Source organism: Lacerta agilis, chromosome 16 (genome assembly GCF_009819535.1).
Source record: "Lacerta agilis isolate rLacAgi1 chromosome 16, rLacAgi1.pri, whole genome shotgun sequence".
NCBI classification, from domain to species: domain Eukaryota; kingdom Metazoa; phylum Chordata; class Lepidosauria; order Squamata; family Lacertidae; genus Lacerta; species Lacerta agilis.
Window position 1 is genome coordinate 11,290,216 of NC_046327.1, and position 25,559 is coordinate 11,315,774.

Sequence of the window (25,559 nt, forward strand, 5' to 3'; positions counted from 1 at the left end):
AAGAAATTTTGCTGAGCCAAACATGATACATTTTTTTTTTAATATTCTAAGGACAATTTTTGTATTCGTAATTTATATTTTGCCTGGTGCCTCCGTTTCATATCTTCAGGTGCCAGGCAAAAACATTCATCTTTTCCCAGGTCTTTGACAAATTAAACAAACAGTGGGAGAGGTATTGCTTTTGTTTGTAACTGTGGTACGCATTTTTGAGGTTTTTATATTGCAGACGGCCCTGTGATTTAATAAATAGCAACGATGATGATAATAATCAATTAGGCATCTAGCAAGAGAGGGTTGGTTTTTTTTTAGGATAAGGCTACTTAAGCAGAAGTTTTGAAACCACACCTTCCAGTAATACTAGATGTGTAACTTGTTATATGATTGTCGCTGGAGTAGAATTTCCCAGTTGCCCTAAAAGTAAATACTACAATCCACACCAAGCTCCTCTGTGCGGAGGTAGGCCCACTGATTACAATGAAAGCGTCAAGTCATCGTTCACCGCCGTCTTTCACTGAAAGGGGAGTGGGCGATGAGAGAAATACTGCAAAGAACAAAAATGTAAATGGTTCGCCATTTGGTACACAGGACAGAATCCTTTGCAAATCTGAAGGGGATGCAAATTTTGCAAGAGCAGCTTAGTAAATGTTCCATGTGCATTAGCATATTGTACATTCACTTTAGGGACCCAGGTGGTGCTGTGGGTTAAACCACAGAGCCTAGGGCTTGCTGATCAGAAGGTCGGCGGTTCAAATCCCTGCCATGGGGTGAGCTCCCGTTGCTCGGTCCCTGCTCCTGCCCACCTAGCAGTTCGAAAGCACATCATAGTGCAAGTAGATAAATAGGGACCGCTCCAGTGGGAAGGTAAACGGCGTTTCCGTGCGCTGCTCTGGTTCGCCAGAAGTGGCTTTGTCATGCTGGCCACATGACCCAGAAGCTGTCTGCGGACAAACGCTGGCTCCCTCGGCCTATAGAGCGAGATGAGCGTCGCAACCCCAGAGTCGGACATGACTGGACCTGATGGTCAGGGGTCCCTTTACCTTTACCTTTACATTCACTTTACACACACACACACACACACACACACTACATGTTCAATGTCAAATTGGAAGGTCAAGGTAAATTTGTACATACCAAGGGCTAAGTGCTTTTGAGAAAAGGATATAAAGTTCCAGTCACAATTTGCTTTTTTTTCTTTCCAGAGCTGATATCAAAAACCAACTCATTGTGTCCAGAGTTGGGTGCATGGTGGTGGTGGAAACTGTCAATGCTCCGCTATGCTAACAACGTTAATAAACATATAGCAAACTGATTCAAAAGTGTTCTTTTCTGCCCAAAGGCAACTTTTAGCTTTTCACTCTCTGCCATACCCTTTGGTATCACTAATCTACATTCACTGCATGATTCCCCAACCCCATTGCACATTATCACAGACCTTGCAGTTGTGGCTAGTGGACTTGGGTGTCTCTTTACAGTATTATTCAAGTCTGCATCAAGGCGTGTGTTTGTGTGTACATGCACATCAATTGTGGAGAAGGGTAGGTCTACTGACCTATAACAGAGCTGGCTTCCTGAAACATCAGTACCCAACAAGTGTGAATTCAGGAAATGCCCAACACATGCATATATACAACCCAGTCTATTACCAGCCCCGCCAACATGCAGGAGACATTCCAGGGCACATTAGGGACAATTTCCTTGGGGTAAGATACCACTTGTGTATCAAATTTATGGACTGCTCTTTCACTTTATATTTTATGGTGTTGTTTGTACCACATCCAGTTCCGGTTCTCTATTTCAAGTGTAATATCCCATTCATTTCCCCATATACGTCTTGTGAAATCCTTAGGGCCTGTCACTAATTCCTAGACCCAGTTATAAATGCTGAAAGCCAGATCCCTAGTTATCTCAGCGTAATCCAGGATTTCTTTTTCAAACTGTGTTAATTATCTGGTAGCAGCCTACTTTATTGCTGGTTTTGATGTAAATTAATGTACTGTACTTGAGCCCAGAACAACCAAGTAGAAGAAACTACGCCCTATATTCTTTTCAATGCATCAACAGTGAGCAATCTACTACGCTTGCAGAAATCCCATAGTCTATAAAGACCTTTGGAGCATCAAGTGAAGCCTAAAAATATATTTGGAGCACAGAAGTAAACTCTCCAGATTTAGCATGGACGCAGGTGGCGCTGTGGTCTAAACCACTGAGCCTAGGGCTTGCCAATTGGAAGGTCGGTGGTTCAAATCCCCACGATGGAGTGAGCTCCCATTGCTTTGTCCCAGCTCCTGCCAACCTGGCAGTTTGAAAGCTCGTCGAAGTGCAAGTAGATAAATAGGTACCGCTCTGGCAGGTACCAGAAGCGGCTTAGTAATGCTGGCCACATGACCCGGAAAAAACTGTCTGCGGACAAACGCCGGCTCCCTCGGCCAGTAAAGCGAGATGAGCGCCGCAACGCCAGAGTCTTTCGCGACTGGACTTAACTGCCAGGGGTCCTTTACCTTTACCTTTTTAACCTATCTAATATACAGTGGCTTTGCTTCTTCCACACAGCCACATCCCTACGTATGGTTTTACAAAAAAAAAAAAAAAGTTATATACAGTATATTATTTAAATGTATGGCAATCTGTATCTGTAGGTAACAGACACTGGAGCAACACATTGGAATATGCAACATGCAGGAGAGTTACGTTACCCTACAATCGTTAACCAGTTTTGCTTTAAGGCAAATGTAAATTAACAATGCAAAATTTAAAAAAAGGAGATGATATATAGCACTGTGTCAAATGCAAGCAAGAATGTACAAAAATAACCAATGCACAATATAAACACAAACCCTCTACATCCACTAACTGTTATTATTGTTCTTCTCAAGCCATTATAAACAAAGTCAACTTTTCTCTCTTCCCACCCAACTCTTCGGTATTTATGTTCCAACAGTGCCATCATATTATCATATACAGTTAAAACAATTAATTAACAATGAGCCCCGGCAGCATTAATCAAATTACTAGTGTCAGTGCACAATCAGTTGAGGGTATAGCAAAATACCTATTAAACAAAACTATGAGAATGTATTCGGAATTTTTTTTTTTTTTAGCAGATGGAGAAATGCAAATTACATTGTAAACAGTACAAAAAGCAAAATATGTCACCTGCATAATGACATATTTATGTTTGTGTCTTTCAATGAATAATATGTTGGGGTATGAGCTAAATTTATTTATAAAAATCCTTTAACTCTATTAATCATTTGCAAGAGCATATGGAAAAATGAAAATGCATCCTGTTTAGAATTTTAAACAAAAAACAATCAAAGGTAATCCTTAAAATTAGGCTTCAGATTAGTCTCTTCAAAGGATGCAGTTCAACTGAAACATCTGGTAGTGTTATGTTGAGAGACAGACCTTTTTTAACTTTGGAAATGAGATTAGTAGATCAGTTATTTGTAAGTGTCCAAGTAATTTCTAATTATTTTATCTGGGTCACAGATAATCCGCTTTTACTGGCCTCCCACAATGACATCAGAGGATCACTGCTTAAGTGATTATCCTGTTACCTTCCAGCAGCCACTGGGAAGCTGGATTTTCCATTTGTACACACGGACAAATGGCAAAATGCTCCAGACAAGTGGTGTGTCCAAATCAAGACCCAGAGTTTGGTAAGAAAACATTCTGTTCAAAGAATTTCAGTTTGCAAACCACTGGCAAATCAAAACAGTAATGGCATTACCCTAAATTCCAGCCACCTGAAAGAAAAAGGTTACCTTGCACAACTCACATTCAGTGATTACATAATATAGTACATGTTTATCATTCAAATTATCACTCACTTCATTGAAGTTGCTAGAAGGTGTGTCAGTAATTAATGACATGTTGGACACATGTACATATTCATACAAAACAATAATTCAACACAGATGAATGAGGGGAACATATACTGATGAGCTTAGGACAAGAACTGAAAGTTAGCATACTAGGAAATTATTTCACCAGCCGTAAATGCCTAAAACCAGAAGCAAATGTACTCCCATTTGAAAGTTTCACACTGGCCCACCTGCATGAGGTTTGCCACATACAGATCAAGGGATCTAGCCAAACCAACAAAACAAGCATGAAAAGGAAGGGAACGATAAGGCAATCATTAGGTCTTGGGAATCCACCAAAATTCCCATATAGCAACCCATGCACCTTGGTTGACACTAGTTTCCAAAATCTTTTCAGGACATGGATATTAGGAGTATGGATTTGGAGTTTTCCTAAGACATCTTCCTATTATGTTCAAATATCATTTTTCATATGTTAAATCAAGTATTTCATTTTCCCCCAATGAAATACTGAGTCTTAGTGTCACCTCCGACACCTATGTGTAATTCTTTCAGCACCGTTCTATTCCAAAATCTCTGTGTGTGAAATCTAAGGCAAATAAGTCTATTTCCTGTTGTCCTACCAGGGCACTGGTCCAGCTCCTCAAAATTGGAGGCTTGTCATGCTTAGCCAAACCATGGCTTAGTGCAAAGCAAACAAGTTGGCTAGTTGTTCTAAGGCAAACCGTGGCTTACTGCAAAGGCTACTTGGGAGGAGATTGGGAGGAGATTGCAGTCACTTTTGCTCCTCCCAAATCTTTCTGCTGCAGCACTGTGCTAAGCTGTGGCTTCGCTTAGCACGTTGTCCAAACGCAAGCTTGCGGTTTATCTCTCCATCCAGGCTTACCACAAGCTGTATACAAGTTTGTCCTCTGGTTTACACAGCTCCTGCCAAAGTCTCAAGAGAGCTAAAACCATGAGCCTGTTGTTCAGAAGACACACTAGGCCAGGCATAGGCAAACTCGGCCCTCCAGATGTTTTGGGACTGAAACTCCCACCATCCGTAGCTAACAGGGCCCAGTGGTCAGGGATGATGGGAGTTGTAGTCCCAAAATTTCTGGAAGGCCGAGTTTGCCTATGCCTGCACTAAGCCAAGTCACTGGCTGAGCTTAGCAGCAGAAAGACCAGGATGGAGGAAAGTGGTTAAGATCTCCTCTCCTGGAACACATGTTGGTTTAGTATGACATGTGGATCAGGCCATTTCCCCACTTGGATAATTGTAATATATATTACTACTTTCCCCATCTTTAATTTTTGTTCGAAACGTAACGTTGGTTTAACTCCTGCGTCACAACAGTTATGACACCTCCTCACAATAAGGCTTTCTTCCACTGATTCCAGACTTTGCTACTCTTTATCTCCCTGTTCACACCTTAAACTATTCCTTGCAGTCATGCTCCTTTCTAGTTCCATTCCTCGGTACTTTCCATTGGTCTTCCCTTTCCCAGGATGTTCTCTGCAGTGGCTCCCCGTCTGTGGAACGCTCTCCCCAGGAAAGTTCGCCTGGCACCTTCATTACACACCTTTAGGCGCCAGGCAAAAACATTCCTTTTAAACCAGGCCTTTGATTGATCTGATTTACATCCTATGCCCTTTTTAAATGTTTTTTTTTTGGGGGGGTGGCTATTGGATTGTTGTTTTTATTTTTATTATGTATTTTGTGGTTTTATATCTTGATTTTATTCTGTGAAACGCCCTGAGGCCCCCAGGTATAAATAAGGCAGCATACAAATTCGATAAATAATAATATTTTAAAAATTAGGCCCCAGTTCTTCTACATTTTTTTAAGAGCAGCTTTCCCATTTCTTCTACAAATATTAAATATCACACAATTGCCATTTTTATTTTACTTTCATGTGTATTTGAGTGAGAACTGACAGAACAATTAAATGAGATGAAGGGAGATCCCGGCTTAAATTTATTGAGTTCCATTTTAGCAGCAGATGCACATGCATCTGCTTACTATTGGATTCTAATGCATTATTGCAGATTGATTTATTTGGTATAAGTTGTTTATTTTCAAGTTATTGTGACTTTTTAAATATAGGATCTGATTGTTACTATTAATGTTTGATGTTTAATTATTATGTGTGTGTGTGTTGGAAGCCGCACAGAGTGGCTGGGGCAACCCAGCCAGATGGCAAGGGTATAAATAAAATAAAATAAAATAAAAATGCCAATTTTATTTACCAGGCTTGTGTCACTGCAGAAGGGCATAAGCCATTTCTGTTCATACCACTTTCCTGGCTGTAACTGCACACTCTCCCCACACTATAAGTTCCCCCAACTCCCCATTGCTACAATTCTGATCTAAATCATCCCCACTACCCCACTCTCTGGCTCCATTTGCCATATGTAAAAAAGAAAAAGGAAAAACCCAGTTGCAAATCTCCAATGATCTTGTCTGGTAGTGTTTTGAGTGTACCTCAAGTTCTCATATTTGCTGATATTTTGCATTATAGATTATGCCCAGTAAAGAACTGCGTATTTTTTATTCAATATACAACTTAGCATACTTTTAAGCACTTACACAACAACATGCACCGGGGGGGGGGGGCAGGATGTTATTCTGAAGGAAAGATTAAAATACTTACATTAAATATACCAGTCAACTGAGTATAAAAGAGTCCAGTAATTCCAACCAGCATTATTAAGCCCATGAAGGTAGATATTCTTATCAGGGCAAGTTCATGTCTAAATACAAATATATCCTGTAAATAAAGAAAAATAGAAACAAATTTTAGCTGTCTTTTGCATATAAGAAAGGCTCTCCAAAACATGAAAAGGAAAGAAAAAAGACAATTAGACCTAGGAAATACAATTAAAGTGAAATTGACTTTTTTTTTTTGGTTGGGTACTTTCTAAATATATACAAACCAATGAAGGACAACAATGTTTGGCCTCTTAATTGTCATTCAAGAGTAAGTCTTTGAATTGGCACCCAACCTCAAATCTGAAACAACAGGTCTCATATTTATTCCACAAAATTTACAGCATATCAAACGATTAGCAAGTTAGAAATGGATGGGTTCTGTCCTCTTCAGGTTCAAATTGTTCTTCTATTTCAATTTTCTCTTTCTTCCAACAAAGCCCTTCTAGAGCCACATTTGCCAGTCTAGTACTACTGGTGTGGAAAGGAAATGGTAGCTTTGCAAAGCCCAATATACACAGCTGTGCAAGCAAAGGTCATGTCAATATGTAGGGCATGATCACCTGGGAGTATTTCTCTATGCATGAGCTAGGTGTTCAAAACTACAGGTATATGTACTGAACATGCACTTTTGAAAGGGTCCGTGCAGACAAGACTCATGTTTTTTTACTTATGGAATAATGGAGGGCTGTGTTTATAAGAACGCAGAGAACAGACTGTCCCTCACATCAACAGCATGAATCTCCACCAGCTTGTGGACCGGTGATGGAAAACAATTTTCCTAAGAAAACTACTGCGGCTAAAAGCTGAAGTTAAAATCAGGCACTGGAAGAGGCACTTATAGAATCATAGAGTTGTAGAGTTGGAAGGTAAAGGTAAAGGCGATTATGGGGTTGCAGCACTCATCTCACTTTGAGGCCGAGGGAGCCGGTGTTTGTCCACAGACAGCTTTCCGAGTCATGTGGCCAGCATGACTAAACCACTTCAATGGAACACCGTGACGGAAGCCAGAATGCACAGAAACACCGTTTACCTTCCCACCTCCGCGGTACCTATTTATCTACTTTCACTGGCATACTTTCAAACTGCTAGGTTGGCAGGAGCTGGGACAGAGCAACGGGAGCTCACCCCGTCACGGGGATTTGAACCGCCAACCTTCTGATTGGCAAGCCCAAGAGGCTTGGTGGTTTAGACCACAGAGCCATCCCAAGGTCCAAACCCCTGCAATGCAGGAATCTCAGCTAAAGCATCCATGGCAGATGGCCATCCAACTTCTGCTTACAAACCTCCATGGAAGGGGAGTCCACCACCGCCCGAGGGAGACCGTTCCACTGTCGAACAGCTCTTCTCAAGCTACAGAATATCAGTTAAGTACAACCTGCTCTACCACTTCCAGATTCTATATTCCCAATTCATTCTCACTGAAAAGACTCACCCCCCTGACACCTACAGAGAATGAGCAAAAATTTATGCACACCATACAGCTGTGTGTTTAAAGGGAAACTAGGCAGCAAAGAGCAGAAGAAAAGTTTTGGATAAACAGTATTCCACAAAGAGAAATTGGAGCAAGCCAAAAGTGGCACATCACTGAGAGCTTAGGCCACCTTGACTGCTCTTCATCTGCCACAGCAAAGTACAAGTCAATGAGAATACATTTGCCCAGACTGAATACAGGGACTGACCAATTTACACCGGTCCGAATGACGAGTGATCACATGCATGCTTGGTACTGCCGACTCGGAAGTGGCCCCAAAATGGGGCAGGGTTATGCACGTTCCACTGATGAACCACGGGGGTCAGGAATGGAACCCCTGCCCAAAATGGTTGCTGTCTACACTGCAAAGCTAAGACCAGAGTCTTAACACCCTGTAACATTGACACACTGGCAGAAATACTAAGGAAGGCACACCTCTTGGACTTTTGACATCTGAGATGTGTGTTTTCAGGACTCATCCTATTCCTGTGACTTTACTGTTTCTGAATTTTAAATGGTTGCAACTAAACCTGGGACCTACTGGTGAAGGTAGGCTGGTAATTCTACTACTTCTGCTGCTGCTACTATTCTGTGAACCGCCCTGAGACCCCCGGGTATAGGGAGGTGTATGAATTCAATAAATAATAAATACCACTACTGTAAGGTTTCTGTAGTGGCTTCTCGCGAGTAAAGAGTCCTGACTCCGGATCCTCTTATTTACAGGATTTATTGTACAACTATATACACTGCAGAGCTCAAAAGTCCGTGACTGTCTTAGTCACTCTCAGATCCCGGAAGTGGCGGTTTTCGAGAGTGCCCCCAACAAAAGAACTTGGGCACCCCAAGTATCCTCCTCTCATCCCTGTGTTTCACCCCTCTACGCAATTGGGGCAATGGAACTGCCATTGCCCCCTCTTCCTCTGAGCCGCTTGGTCGGTGTTGGGAAACTGGAGCATCCCACAGCCCCTTCCCCACAGGGATCTCTTCCTGCCTGTCACCCACTAAGCCGCTTGGTCGATGCTGGGAACCTGGAGCATCCCACAGCCCCTTCCCCATGGAGCTCTCTTCCTGCCTGTCGCTCCTGCAGGATGTCTCCCTGCTGCTCTGGTGGTGTTGGGAACCTTCAGCCTTGCAGAGCCCTTCCACCACCCCGCTGGGCTCTGACGGTTCCCTGACAACTACTACTACTCCTAAGAGTAAGAATAATGCACTCCTACTCAACCACTTGTTCCTGCCAGAAAAGGACACTGCAAATTTCAGCAGCGTCCTTTCCAAGGCCAAAATTCTGTACTCCCCTGCCTCTTGCCTTCTGCTCAATCTACTATATCATACCGGTAGTTGTGACATCATATAACTGGTGCCCTTGCCCTAAATCCACCTCTGCTCCTGCTCTCTTGCAATACAAGATTCATAAATCCCCAAGCCACACCCTAGGTCCCATGCATTGTCAACACAGGAAGCACACTCTTCATACCATTTAGATTTTTAAGCATTGGCTATATCACATTTTCTTATTGCTTTTATAAATCGTTGCACTTGCATCTCTATTAGTACTATATAGCTCCATGGTGATGCCTCGCATCCCAGTCTGAGTACTTTTAAGCAGACAAGTGGATTGTAAATAAATACTATCTAGATTCCTCAGCACTTCCTAACCCAAAAGGATTGGAATGCGAACCATTGATTTATTAGATCTTTAACAAGAAGAAACATGCCCCAGTTCCTAGATACAATCACAAGGGAGTGTAAGCACTCGTGCATCTTTCCTAACACATGGCTGCACATATTCCAAGATATGTTTGCTCATGTGAACATGCAAAAAAGGGTGGTGGTGGAATTACCTACATTCAACCAGAGGAATAATTCAAAAGAAGAAGAAGAAGAAGAAGAAGAGTTTGGATTTGATATCCCGCTTTTCACTACCCGAAGGAGTCTCAAAGTGGCTAACAATCTCTTTCCCTTCCTCCCCCACAACAAACACTCTGTGAGGTGAGTGGGGCTGAGAGACTTCAGAGAAGTGTGACTAGCCCAAGGTCACCCAGCAGCTGCATGTGGAGGAGCGGAGACGCGAACCCGGTTCCCCAGATAACGAGTCTACCGCTCTTAACCACTACACCACACTGGCTCTCCATGCAACATGCAACATGTCTTTAAAATACAATACAAGAAGCTGACCATAGTCATGGGCTCTCAACTGTTACCACTTGAAATCCAAGAATGGACACTTCCCTTTGAAGGGTGCTTAAAAACAACACTCTTGTGCACACCCATGATGTTTTCACATGATGTGGTTGATTGGTCTAAATGGATTTGGAAAAGGAGTAGACCTGGTGTGGACTATGGCTTCCACCAGCCCTGACAAGTAGCATATGGAGATCCACAAAATTTTCTGAAGTTAAGAGATGGTCCACGTATTTGTAAAGGTTAGGAACCACTGGATTAGAGCTTTCCTTCCTCAAACCATATCGATGTATTTTCCTCCCGTATAGTCAGGATGACCACACTGCTTGTCTTTAACCTACAAACCAGACGCTGTGCTTTACAACCAGCTCTGGTCAGTTTCTCAGCAAGTCAGATTTCAAACCAGGGGTCAGGAAGTTGCCTTGTTTGACTACCAGTGTTAGCACGGATCCCTGATCTGCACTAAACTCTCCTGATGCTCTCCTCCTGGCTGTGTGAGCTCAAGGATTTCAGAGGTTCTTTCCTGCACGTCCATGCAGAGCTGCTGCTGCTGCCAAATCAAAGCCATCTCCCGCTCAACTGATGGATCCATACCAAAAAATATTTGGCAAAGAGCGCAGGCGCAACATGCTTTTTTGCACAGTTAAAAGTTGCTTCAACTGGCCAGCGTCAGGGCACAACCCAAGTTACAAAGTAGAGGATCCAAAGTAGCAGGTCCTGCTTTGCACAAGACCATGGAAATCTTCTGCCAGAGCTAAATGAGACAGTGGTCTGACTCCGCTTGGCATATTATCATTCCAGCAGATTTAAAGGTAAAGGTAAAGGGACCCCTGATCGTTAGGTCCAGTTGCGGACGACTCTGGGGTTGCGGCGCTCATCTCGCTCTATAGGCCAAGGGAGCCAGCATTTGTTCACAGACAGCTTCCGGGTCATGTGGCCAGCATGACTAAGCCGCTTCTGGCGAACCAGAGCAGCGCACGGAAACGCCGTTTACCTTCCCACCGGAGCGGTACCTATTTATCTACTTGCACTTTGATGTGCTTTCGAACTGCTAGGTGGGCAGGAGCTAGGACTGAACAACGGGAGCTCACCCCGTCACGGGGATTCAAACCGCTGACCTTCTGATCGGCAAGCCCAAGTCTCAGTGGTTTAGACCACAGCGCCACCCTGTACACAAAATGTACAGAGATGGAGACCCATGCTAGCCCCTCTTGCTGTAAGCTAGTCAAGTACAAGATGTTGTTTTCATACTTTCTGGAAAGCACCGCACTCCCTGGGAAAAGTTATACCTGTCAGATACGAAATAAGCAATCCTTTCTGACAGTGGCCAGGATACAAAAACCAAAAGTCCCTTAATAGCTTTATGCAGTTTCTTTTTAGCTCTTGTAGTAATACTGCTCCTCCTACTGGAGAAAAAGTACATTATCTGCAGCCTACCAAACAAATGAGAGAATACATATTATACTTTTAAGGACTTCAATTTTTAAATACTTAAGTTTTTATCCTGCAAAAAAAAATGGTTCCTGTGGATCATGGAAATAACAATCTCTTTCATTAAATTAAAGCTTATTCAGTAGCTTACAAAATTCTAAGGAACTGAAATGCCCTATGGGTATCAGTCAGAGAAGATGGGGTGAATAAAAATAAATGCTTAAACTTAGATTTAATTTAAGTGCGGTTTTACAAATTGCATTACAGGTTAATTCTAGTTTCATTCCATTTTTTAAAAATGAGCAGGAGGCAGATAAGTCATTAACAGTGTGGTCCTACAACCTGGAGTAAGTATGTGTTATCTGAAGAAGTGTGCATGCACACGGAAGCTCACACCAAGAACAAACTTAGTTGGTCTCTAAGGTGCTACTGGAAGGATTTATTTTGTTTTGTCTTGTTTCGACTACGGCAGAGCAACACGGCTACCTACCTGTAACTGAACCTTTGTACCTGTGCATCTTCCTGTCATCATTAGCATTACGGAGAAGCTAAACATTCACAAGAAGCAGTTGTGCCAGTGCAGTTGCTTTGGATCAAATTCTTAGAAAACATACAAGACACATAAAACATCCATTCAATGCAGTGGACATATGCTACTGCAAAACGTTGACTATACTAAGCTATTGTTTTAACTGTACATAATTTTTATAGGACAATTAAATGGATTTTGCTTGCTGTTTGTGTCCCTTAGCATCAAACAACAGAATGAGCGATTGGGTGGCACACATTTATGGGGGATATCAAATCCTCAGCTACACAGTCAGAAATGAGCCAAATAGTACACTGATGTAATTTCTGAAGCTGCAGATCTGGCTGAATTCCCATATATTTTTCACTCAGCTACCAATTCTGCAGAATATTTTTTTTTTAATTGCAGCTATCAAATCATCTGAACCAAATCATTTGCAATATGCAAACAACACTGAATGCCAAAGGCGTGTTTTGATATATATTTTTAAAGCAAGAGGCTCTCAAAACATCAAAATCTATAATTTGGGCCCTATAATCAGTTTAATAAATTCAGATATCAACAAGAGTTTTGCCCACACATGTAGCCCCTCTCTTTGTCCCTTTGTGCGTTCAATGATTAAACCAATAAATATCAAATAAACCATAGTTTCCCAACACTCTGAACTCCAAAAGTGTGGCAACCAGCTTTGGAAACAGTCAGGATCTTAAACCATGGTTTTAAGTTGGTTTAAAATCCTGGTTTGCCCAAAAGCTGATAGCTAAGATAATACACCACATTAATCACCTGAAGCCCTTATCTGTGTTCCCATCTCTAAGAGATGACATTTCTCCCTTCACCATTTTCCTTATACATAAAAAATTGTTTTCAAAAGCTGATATATTCCATTCTTTAATGTTGCATCTTTCTTTCAATTTTGTACGCAATGCCTACGCTGTGCTCCATATCTGTGAGGTCCTTTATGACAAAACACGAGGTCCTGTAAAAATACATGTCTGCAGGGCTGGATATAGGTTTGATGAGGCCCTAAGCTACTGAAGGTAATGGGGCCCTTTATATGTCCAGCTGTCCTTTGTCAACAACAAATCGTTGCTGTTTTTTGTGTTGAATATATGCTATATGGTAATTTATGGGCCTAATAGGTATCTAAAGCCATTTGCACATAACAAAATATGTATTTTATCAAAGTAATTGTTGGACTGAAATACAATTAAGAAGTATATTTAAAAACTTGCTGAATGTAGGTTTTATTTTATTTGTTTTTTATTTTATTTGCTTTTTATCTTATATTTTGGAAATATACATCCAGTTTTTTCCCCCTTTAATTTTTTGGGGGGGGGGCCACAAGAGAGTGGGGCCCTAAGCTATAGCTTGTTTAGCTTATACGTAAATCCAGCACTGCGTGTCTGACTTCTAGAACACTTTTTATCTGGGGAATATAACAACCCCAAAGATAATAAATAAAATAATAATAATAATAATAATAATAATTTATTTGTACCCTGCCCATCTGGCTGGGCTTCCCCAGTCACCCTGGGTGGCTTCCAACAATTGTTAAAATACATTAACATTTGTACGTTTCTGGGAGAATATACGTTCATGGTTCTTCACGTATACGATATCCTGCATCAGGGTGGTTCAACATTTGGCTCTTAATACTTGATATGCCTCAGTGCAAGTACATGACTTCTTAAGAGGTCCTAATTCAGTAGGACACTATGAACATTGCACATGTGAAGGAAGGTGTTAACACTCAGATTCTGCCAACTCCCACCAGCAAATAGACTTGCTTATATCTGTGTAAACACCCAGGTTGCCACACCTGGAGAGCTTGATCATTGGTATGCCCTGATGTTATGTTAGGTAAAGGTAAAGGGACCCTTGACCATTAGGTCCAGTCGCAGACGGCTCTGGGGTTGCGGCGCTCATCTCGCTTTACTGGCCGAGGGAGCCGGCGTACAGCTTCCGGGTCATGTGGCCAGCATGACAAAGCCGCTTCTGGCAAACCAGAGCAGCGCACGGAAACGCCGTTTACCTTCCTGCCAGAGCGGTCCCTATTTATCTACTTGCACTTTGACGTGCTTTCAAACTGCTAGGTTGCCAGGAGCAGGGACTGAACAATGGGAGCTCACCCCGTCATGGGGATTCGAACTGCCAACCTTCTGATCAGCAAGCCCTAGGCTCTGTGGTTTAACCCACAGCGCCACCTGCATCCCGATGTTATGTTACCTAGGCATTTAAAGGTGCTCAAGTATGTCTTCAAGCTGGTATGGAAAAGAATAATGTGTAACATTGGTGTACATGTAACCATCGTATTTCCTGCATAACATGTGTTAGTTGGCCCAACACTAATGCTGTGTATTTTATTTGTTGTGCATTTTATGCATTTTGTATTTTAACATTGAATCATTTTTTTTGAACTGTTGTAAGGGGCCCTGAGTGGAACCAGAAATGCATAATATAAATAACCATAGATATATAAATAAAACTGTTGTGTTTAGATGCATTTTATAATTGTCAGGTGTCGGAATAAATGTCAAGGGTCCACATCTGCTCTGTTTTCTCCCTATAGATTCCTTTAAAAGCCTTTGCATTTTGTAGCAACTTTCTGATTTTGTAAGAGCTATTGTCGGGTGCTTGGCCCCCTCCTTATTTTCCTATTTGCTAGATCGATGGAAACAAATCCATACATTCACATAGGTCAAACCAAATTCACATCTATATCCTAGAATGCAGGAACAGGTAAAACACACAAACACAAACACACACCCTTAAAATAATTCATCATGCAGTTAACCATGAATAATAAACTGTGGTGATGTTAGCATTTATCCACGTCTTACAAGCATAATTTTTTTCTTACCCAATTAACTTTTTTAAGTGGTTCAAAGTAATAACAGTGGCAGAAATCAAGTAGCAGCGTATAAGAACTGAGAAGTTCAGTGTAGAAGCACAGCTGCAAAAACAGCCAGTGATTATCTTCCCCAACGCAGTTATTAATCCTGCAGAAAACAAGTGTAAACACACACAATGGAGCATTAGTCGTTTTCTCAATTTTAACAATGAAACAAGCCTTTCAAGCCAAACCAATGACCTACAAGTGGGGACAGGCCAGAAGGGGAAATGTCCACCAGTTATCTCTTTGTACTTTCATTCCTCATCTGCCTCTGTCCACAGTCTTCAGCTGTACGGTTTTACAGTACTAGTCAGCTTGGCTTTTTACACACCAAGGCAATGTGGCTTTTGGTACACGGGGGAATTGGAGGGAGACACATTCTTCCACTCTTTATCTAGCATTCTTAGTATAAAAGTAGGGGGTGGAGATTCTGTACTAAATTTTGCTTCGCTTTTGTAACTAGAATCACCACATAGGACAGGCTGAATGAATGAATGAATCTTTATATGTGTCAGCCATTGGCCATAGCAATAAAACAACAATGCGATATACAAAGAATAGAAATAAAAAGTCAATTACATGAAATACATTTTGGGGTTTTGAATCAATAGTCAAGTAGTGGATCTTATTCTGGTTGCCCCAGCTAAAAACCTTGCAACCTTTGCTGTCACCTGCCAAGAGAAAGGGCACTGTGGCAGTGGTTGGGCGACCCGGAATGGACAATAAAAGAGGGGTGATAATCTCATTCCTCAAGTCTTTATAAAGAGTGCAAGCCAGAAGCGTATGCACCATCTATTCGGTACTGCCATCTCCACAGGGACATAAGCATTTTTTGTGTGTGGAATCTGTTGGAATCGTCCCTCAAGTACAGCCGAGGGCAATACATTTGATCTTGCAAGAGTAAAAGCACGTCTATACTTTAGAGTTGCTAGGTTATGCAGATAGGGTGCCAAAGAGTCGAAATGGGAAGGTGCAAAATGTGGGAATGTTTAGGAATGTGGATGAGTATATATTATTTATATATCTCAATCCCAGCTTGTGTGAGCAAGCTCCAAACTTAGCAGAGTTTACATTCCCTTTTAAAACACAGCAGAAAAACGTTTGCATAGGCTTGCTTAAGCCAGCTATATTCCTGGTATATTTCCCCTTGTTCCCTCTTAAAAGCAAAAAGACACAATACTGATTATAAGATATGAAAGGAGTTTACTTACAGACATCCATGAGTCACAGTACAGGCAAAAAGAGGCAGACGAACTTAGATAAATGTATTTACATGTGGTGAAGCTGATTCCATGAGGAAAGAAGCTTCACTTCTGCTTCTCTCAGCTGCAGGCTGAGAGAGCATCCTGCTTCTTCAAGAGATGAGGCAAAAAGGACAGTGATCTTTGGGATGTTGTTCCCAGGTAAGACCACACCTACTTCTGGTTCCTGTAACTCAGTCCAGGTAAACAGGAAGTTAAGCCTGGAGGACTGAGTTACCTTCATGTCCTCTCTAGGAGTGTTGTGTTTGGCTGCTCTGTGTTTACATCCCACACAAAATAGTCATACCACGGGCTTAGATGATCATATATTGACTCAGTAAGATATGAACAAGTCTCATGCAGCCTCTTCTCTCCTCCTTTCATAGCATGCAGTGATTAAACCTGGAAGTCTCCGATTAACCACAGTTACCCTACTGGTGAATGATGATGAACAGGCTCAGAACAACCTGGCATCTTAACTCCAACTCAAACCATGTTTCAAAATCCTGGCTCGTAAGCATAGTTTTCCTGTTTAGATTATAGCTCAATCAGTAGAGCATCTCAGGGTCGTGGGTTCAAGCCCCACGTTGGGTGAAAAGATTCCTGCATTGCAAGGGGTTGGGCTAGATGACCCTTGTGGTCCTTTCCAACTCTACAGTTCTTTTATATATATATAATAATTTTTATTGGTTTTTACACATATTTTCCATCATAACATCTTGTCAGGAAACCCCCCTCCCCACGGCTGGTAGCATCCCAGGATCGCTTGCAGTACAGGGAACCACCCCCTTTGTTCACCAGTTCGTCATCCCCCTCCTCAGGAGGAAGCGACCATTCCTCCAGTGCGGAGGGGGAGTTGGAAGCAGGAAGTCGGCGCAGGGGCTGTGATGGGATCGCAGAGCCTGAGCACCAAGGGGGAAGCGGGGAACAGGGACAGGTCCCCGCGCCCCGAGTTCGCAGACAGGAAAGACGTGGAAGGGGGAGGCGGGGGTTTAGAATCCCGCACCTTTTTTCCTGGACCAAGAACCGGAAGGGTTCATTCCCGGACTCTTCAGAGGGATGAGATGGACGTTTGAACTTTTGCTCCACTGTAAATATCTGCACAATAAAGAACTTAGTTTTTAGAAGTTCTGCATTCACCTGATTTCTCATGAGCAACCACTGAACGTCCTTACACATCTCATGAAAATCAAATCAAATATTTGGTTATCACAGTCTAAGACTTCCTTCAACCCTGTCTAATCGTTTTCTAAAATCATTTCTGATTCTGCATTTTATTACTATAATTATTGCTATAGATCCAAATCCTAAATAAACTCATTCTTAATCCCATTTGCAGTAATTTATATAATTCTCCTCACAAAACTTCTTGTAACCCTACAAGCCATGTCACTTTCAACTCTACAATTCTATGACTATGAAATGGGAAGCCATGGTTAACTGGAAACATCTGGGTTTTGTTGCTGGTTAAACATAAAGGGAGAAGAGAAAAGGTTGAGTGCATGAGCAGTAGCAAATGCTTATATGGATCTTGTCATGGTATTTTGAAACAAAATCATATTCTAGTATTAATAATCCATTTCCAAAGGTTAATTGTGAACACTATGAATCCTAAAGTCACTTTTTTGGGGGGAACCTGATGTTTACGGTGATATCATTACTATGAAATACACAACTATTGGGAAACAATGTCAAACAATGATTAATTTAGCAGTCAGTGTGCCTAATTAGGATGTGGTAAGGCAATAAACTTACCACGGGCAATGATGGTCCATTTTCCTAACACAGTGTCCACATCGACTGCAGTGGTGGGAACGCTTTGGTCTCATCATATTACATTTATTACATAATTCCCAAAAGTCTCTTTCTAAGGAAAGAAAATGCAGAGTATGTTATTACAAACTCCTCCACCCCCGAATTGCCATTATGTTTTTGCTTCTGTAAGACCCATAAAGTCTTACTGTAGTTGATGATTTTACAGGAAAAGAAAGGAACGTACAAAAATGTCCCTCGTTTGCATCCCGATAAAACCAAAACACGCCAGGTGTTTTAGAAGACCACTGTGATGGCTACAAAAGAGAAAAAGTACACCCCCCCCTTTTAATTTAATCAAAGCGCATACAAGCTTTCAGTTTCACAGAACTCTTCATCATGCAAAATGGAATGCTCACAGAATTTCAGGTAATGAGGTCTATATATTTTACAAACATCAGAAGATGTCTTATACTGAGTCAGCCTAATGGTCCATCAAGCAATCTATTGTGTCCAATACAATGTGTTGTGGTGGGTGCTTGTTTGAGAGGTGCCTATGGCAGTTTCTCTGGTTTGTGAAAAGGTTAGTGACACCTGCCATTATCAAACTACCTGCCTTCATCAAACTAATGCAGTGACTACAATGAAAATTAGTGTACGTTAGGTCAATAGGACATAACAGAATTGCAAACTGTAAGTCCCATTTATTTCAAATTAACTTAGGTGCACCTAACACACTCTGAATAGCACCTATGTGTACAGCTATTTTAAAATTTGGCTTCTGATAATGCACTTAGTTTTGGAAAGGTGCATTTGTGGTGAAAGGGATTTGCATCCAAAGGCTTCCCCCTCCAGCAGGATACAACCCACAAGCTTGATTATTTGCTTTAAGTGAAGTGGAGACATAATTAGATTTTCATATTTCATGACAAAAGGAAAAGTGACCTGCCCTGAAACGAAAATGGAATCAGGCAAGGTGACATTTGCATGGTCATATCCTTCTCACTAATACACAAGTCATATATAGAATTATTTTATAGGGTCTTTCAATCAATTCTTATTGAATTTTCTTATATAGACTCATTTATATATTTATTTATGTAGGCTCAATTTTAAGTCGGAGAGCTGCCATGTTTCTCATCTTGCTGAAAAATGACATCATTTGCACATTGGCAGTATGGAAACCCAATATTCAAGATCATTAAACTAGTAATAATGCCAGATGGGAAACTGATTTTCAATCTGTTCCCATAAAGCCAATGTCACAAAGGTGTTACTCTTTAATAAGAGAGTTACCATTAACAGAAGGCAAGTTTTCCAATGTGATTTAAAACAGGCAACAAATGAATCTGACCATACCAGTTTGTGCAAATAATACAGAAACAAAGATAAAATTATCTCTGAAACGGTACAAAACAGTCTAAATTAACAGATACAAAATAACATCCATAATTCTAAGCTCCTTTAGTTTTATTTTGCAACAAAGTTTGTGGAGTCGGTCAGGAGGGGGTTGTTGCTCTTGCTGTTTGTTTTCCGGTATGATTTATGTAGCAATTGTTCAGTTTGGTTGTGTATTTTTAATGTCTTATATACTGTTTACGACCACTTTTGTTAGGTTGTTTTTCTCCCCAAATTGTAAGCCGACTTGAGCATGGTTCGAACTGTGGAAAGGTGGCATACAAGTAAAATTACGAAATTAGAAGACGCCTGCTTCTTGGGAGGAAAGCAATGACAAACCTAGACAGCATCTTAAAAAGCAGAGACATCACCTTGCCGACAAAGGTCCGTATAGTTAAAGCTATGGTTTTCCCAGTAGTAATGTATGGAAGTGAGAGCTGGACCATAAAGAAGACTGATCGCCGAAGAATTGATGCTTTTGAATTATGGTGCTGGAGGAGACTCTTGAGCGTCCCATGGACTGCAAGAAGATCAAACCTTTCCATTCTGAAGGAAATCAGCCCTGAGTACTCACTGGAAGGACAGATCCTGAAGCTGAGGCTCCAATACTTTGGCCACCTCATGAGAAGAGAAGACTCCCTAGAAAAGACCCTGATGTTGGGAAAGATGGAGAAGGGGACGACAGAGGATGAGATGGTTGGACAGTGTTCTTGAAGCGACTAGCATGAGTTTGGCCAAACTGCGGGAGGCAGTGAAAGATAGGAGTGCCTGGTGTGCTCTGGTCCATGGGGTCACGAAGAGTCGGACACGACTGAACGACTGAACAACAACAAATGTACCTAAACTTTTAATTCAACAAATCCAATGGAATGTGCATACCAGAAAGTAGATGTAGTGAAGTACACTTTGATTTATCACAAAACAAATCTGATTGATTTAAATATGTTGGTGCAAAGTTTCTCGGAACCATTGAAACTGCACCTTTAAAAACAAACAAACCCAGCAACATAAAGGAAGGCGATCCAAAACTGTACCTGTAACTGGTATCTTTGGGCTTTCAGGTAGTCTTCCTGGATCAGCTACTGAGGCCCTCAGTAATGAGGCAACACAGAAAAATGCAACTAGGTAGTAACCTGTAAAATATAACGGCAGTCTTCTTAATGGGAATTTTAACGGGCTTTCCTCAAATTACTGAAGAAAATGAATTATATGCACGTCTCTGAAGGTTCAAATGCAGACTGCTCCACTTTTTGGAAGCAAAAGAAAATGTGGGGATAACACAGAATATGTCTTGCTGCAACACACATAGCAATGATACAACCTACAGGTGGACTCACCTGCCGCACAAATGGCAGAAGCAATGAGGATTTGTGGCACTTCTGGTTACGAATAAGTAGACTGATGGGCAAGGCAGATGGCAGAGAGTCTAGTCTAGGCTACCAACTTCCTCTCCTACACCCCCATATTGCTTCCCAGCTCAGTGGACTAAGAGTGTAACCACTCCAATATATTAAAGGGCTGCAGATGTACTGCAGCCCATAATAAGAGTGGTACTACCTCAACTGCTGGACTTTTACTTGTGAAATATTTGTTAAAATATAATCTTACAGATACAAGTGGCATTGACGGGAAATGGCAAATTGATTACTCAGAGAGTCAGTCAATAGCTTTCCTGTAGGTATCATGCTAGGATCAGTAATCTCAAAACGCCCCCCCTCAAGCCTAAGCTTGTTTGTGAAATCATACATTCCTGGTACCTCTAGGTACATCTTTAGAGGGTTAATACCAACACATATTTTTTAAAAGTTACTTCTTTTGGAAGGAAAGCAGAGCGGCCGCTGAGATCACATAACACTGGTCTTGAAAGACCTACATTGGCTCCCAGTATGTTTCCGAGCACAATTCAAAGTGTTGGTGCTGACCTCTAAAGCCCTAAACGACCTTGGTCCAGTATACCTGAAGGAGCGTCTCCACCCCCATCGTCCAGCCCGGACACTGAGGTCCAGTGCCGAGCGCCTTCTGGCGGTTCCCTCACTGTGAGAAGTGAGGTTACAGGGAACCAGGCAGAGGGCCTTCTCGGTAGTGGCACCCGCCCTGTGGAACGCCCTCCCACCAGATGTCAAAGAGAAAACCAACTACCAGACTTTTAGGAGACATCTGAAAACAGCCCTGTTTAGGGAAGCTTTTAATGTTTAATAGATTATTGTATTTTAACATTTTGTTGGAAGCCGCCCAGAGTGGCTGGGGAAACCCAGCCAGATGGGCGGGGTATAAATAATAAATTATTATTATTATTATTATTATAAGGGATAAACACTGCCCATGTGTGGGTGGAACAAGAGGGAGACACACACTCAAACAACACTATGTTGCTGTGAAGAGGCAAGGGGAAATGTGCAAAAGAGTACAATGTAGAAGTTTCGGACAACCTTTTGATATTCTTGAAAGCACTCCTGAACTTGTTTGCAGGCAGAATTATCAGGACAGCACTCTCAATCACCCCCTTCCTTTAGTTAGGGTTGCCATACGTCCGGAAATTCCCGGACATATCCGGAATACTGCAGTCGGGCAGAAATAGGCAAAATGTCTGGCAAAATCTAGGTGTATGAAAAAAGCTCAAAAACTTTTATGTCCGGATTTATTGCAACTTTAGCTTCTGATCTTTACTTTTAAAGCTATTCATCTCTCCATCCAGATTATTCTTTCTCTCTTGTCTCTTTGCTCCATCTGTTCTGCACAAGCTCACCTGCTGCCAGCTCCCTTCTCACTCTCTTCTCCCATTTGTATCTCCATACAATCTGTTAAACCGGTTTCTATGCCTCCTGTCTTGAGAATATAGCCAGTGCACAAAGTTGATGCAGAACATATTGGGGGGAAAGCTATGGAAATATCAAATTAGCTTACCTGAACACAGTTACAATAACTGTGGATTTGCTTATGAAAGTCAATGAAAATATTGCTATGATCACCATCTCATCTCTCTGCAGTTATTGGGAGCTTTTTTATTATTCCTTTATACATGATATTAAAAGAAATTGACGCTTTCCTTCAGATGCCTCAAAAAAAAAGAGCAAAAAACTGGATATGATATATTTAACTGCTGTAATATGTCCAGTAATTTGGCCACCTCATGAGAAGAGAAGACTCCCTGGAAAAGACCCTGATGTTAGGAAAGATGGAGGGCACAAGGAGAAGGGGACAACAGAGGATGAGATGGTTGGACAGTGTTCTCGAAGTAACTGGCATGAGTTTGGCCAAACTGTGGGAGGCAGTGGAGGATAGGGGTGCCTGGCGTGCTCTGGTCCATGGGGTCACGAAGAGTCGGACATGACTGAACAACAACAAAACAACAATATGTCCATTTGACTGGCTTTTAACCAATTACCCAATTAGTCAAACAGATAATAATTAAAGTTTTTAATGGACTGCAGCGGCACACTCAGTCCGAGTGGAATAAAAGAACTAGCGAGAAACGTGACTTACACAGTATTGTAACCAGTGATATATGCTCCTCTTCATAGTGTGGAAAGAGGATAATTTTTGGAATGAAGAGCGTGTTGAAAAGCCAAACAAAGATAATCAGGCCCATACAGAACCAGCCCTGAGGATCAACAACAAAGTGAATCCGGAGTCCCATTGTACATAATCTGAAGGCAGCTTGCTCCACGCAGAAAGGGGGGGGGGGAACTAAGCCTAAGAAGGAAAGAAAAAACATTAATTAGTTCAGCAATTTTATGAAAGTTCCCAAGCTGTGTCAGCAGCACACATATGAATGGCACCACGCATGAAGGAAGCAACCTTCAGCCGTAGGTGGAAAAGAAGAAGCTAAGCCAAGGAAGTTGCCCTTTCATGAAAGAGATGCCACGACAAGGTTTACACTAGGAAATCAAATAAGATTCCACACATCACTGAATGAACTTTAGCCAGACAGGCTGCCAGTCCTCCATTTCTTGTTGTCCACTAAGTTTAAAATCCTATACACACTTTCTTGGGACGAAGTCACGTGAAACACAAAAATAATTACTTTTGGACAAACACTGCTTATCATTATTTTTACTTATTTATTTTTAGGGGTTTTACATTCAACACATAGTTCCTAGAGTGGTTTACAAAACAGATGACAATACAACACACTAAGAAAAGCACTGTCATTAAAATAAATGATAAAAACAGTATGGGCAACAACTGAAAGCTTCAAAAGTTGGGGGGAAATAATGAAGGAGGAGGAGGAGGAGAAGGAGCTTTTTGCTCGGTGCTGATAAGAGAGGAACATAGGTGCCAGGCAATTTTACCTGGGAAGTGTAGCTACATTGCGTACCTACAAAACCTGTGCCTTATCAGGATTAAGCTTCAGTTTGTTGGCTCTCATGAAGCCCATTACTGATTCCGGTCATTGACTCAGTACTTCTGCAACTTCACCTGAAATCAGACGCAAAAAAGAGAGAGAGTTAGGTGATTTTATTATCCTGTTTCTACTGCCGACTAGCGATGGGGGCTTTGTGACATAAAAGTATTCTCTACAAATATTTCCCTAATAAAAATAACGGAGAAACATTCCTATAGAACAGATCACTTTTTTATATAAAGAAGGTGAAAGTTGCATAGCCACCATGTACTTGATCACTTTGCCTAAGAACAAGATATTTGCAACTGGCCAGGGCTTGTTATAGCTTTGGGGGGGGGGTCTGGTATAGGTTTCCTTAGGAACCATATCACAAACAGCTTTTCCAAGCTGGCCAGAATTACCCCCTCTTGCAAAGGGGCATGAAGCACATCTACATCCTGGTATCAGCCATGCCAGGAAAGGGTCTGCAAGATATGTTATTGCTGCACCTCTCTAAGCAACTCATCCACATCCTCTGGTCATAGAATCATACAACTGCAGAGTTGGAAAGAACCACAAGGGTCAACTAGTCCAATGCAGGAATCTTTTTTTGCCCAACATGGGGCTCAAACCTGGGCATGAAGCATGTCATCATCATTATTATTATTTTGCTTTGAACAGCTAAGACTGTCATATCATTTAAAAGCGCTCTTCCACTATTTTTAAATGCCAGCTTCATATTTCCCATGTTGCGAGACAAACTTTTATCTTCACGGCCATCGCCATACGGAGCTCCTTCCAAAGCTGTAGCTTTTCCAGATAGAGAAAAGCGAAAATTATCTGCTGCCCTAAATCAATAGAGATCTGATTAAGTGTGCTTCTTCCACTTAAATTCAGTAAAGAAGAAATTTAAAGGTGCTAATTTTATATGAAGTGTAAATATCTGAAACGTTATTTCATCAGGCAGAAGTCGTTGGGACGGAAATATTTGATTCGGAAGGAGAATTGATTAAAGTGTACAATACTTAGTGTGATTTCGATGCCATGCTCAAACCAGTTCAGTGCTTGAAAACTGTCAACGAATGAATTTTAACATGTCGTAAAAGCTGTGTACACGGGAAAGAGCCATAGAGGTTATTTCTGTGGCACCGCTAGGTAGGGCATCTCTAAATTCAATCCCTGGCATCTCTAGGGAGGGCTAGGAATGTCCCCCCCCAAAAAAGCTCACCAACTCCCCCCCAAAAAAATCCTGCCTACACCCATGCCCCCATAGAATTGCTGAGCTGAAAGGGAGCCCGAGGGTCATCTAGTCCAACCCCCTGCAATGCAGGCAACTTTCACCCAACATGGGGCTCAAACCCATGACCCTGAGATTAAGAGTCTTATGCTCTACTAAACCGGGCTAACTGGTGTTCTCACATCTCCCTTGGTTGAGCTATTGAAACAGAGGCATTTAAGTCAAGGCAAACATGAACGTTCCTGGACTAGGTTTTCAACAGAAGTACTTGCTCTGACAAACAGAGAACTTGGCAAGGAAACGGGGGGGGGGGGGGAAGAATCCCTCAGATTCCATCAGCCAAACAATACTCATAGATCCATCATCCCTGTGAAGACTACCGCCAGTGTAAACTTCATTGGGAAATGATCTGATCGTGACATAGAATCAAACTCCCACAGGTTCAGATCAACTTGTTTAGGAACAGGCTGTACATGATTATAAACTTTAAACAAATCAGACGTGTATCTAAGTGGCGGCTTTACTCTACTCCTAATTTCACACCAAACCTTAAGTATAGATCAACCAAATGTGTTTCAAATCT

The 25,559-nt window shown here is 41.7% G+C and overlaps 1 protein-coding gene across 2 annotated transcripts in view; it reads right to left on the reverse strand.

Annotated features, from left to right (window-relative positions):
- ZDHHC21 (zinc finger DHHC-type palmitoyltransferase 21) overlaps window positions 1-25,559 on the reverse strand; it is a 40,712-nt gene that overhangs the window by 9,502 nt on the left and 5,651 nt on the right. Inside the window, exons 2-7 of one of the 2 annotated variants that reach the window (XM_033173530.1) lie at window positions 23,734-23,834; window positions 22,899-23,108; window positions 20,450-20,548; window positions 18,021-18,132; window positions 14,992-15,130; window positions 6,458-6,574 (exon numbers count right to left, since the gene is read on the reverse strand). In XM_033173530.1, coding sequence (XP_033029421.1) covers window positions 6,458-6,574; window positions 14,992-15,130; window positions 18,021-18,132; window positions 20,450-20,548; window positions 22,899-23,052 — 621 coding nt within the window. In that variant the 5' untranslated portion in view covers window positions 23,053-23,108; window positions 23,734-23,834. Of the gene's footprint in view, window positions 1-6,457; window positions 6,575-14,991; window positions 15,131-18,020; window positions 18,133-20,449; window positions 20,549-22,898; window positions 23,109-23,733; window positions 23,842-25,559 lie in introns of those variants that run through there. The other variant, XM_033173531.1, reaches the window with a different exon arrangement.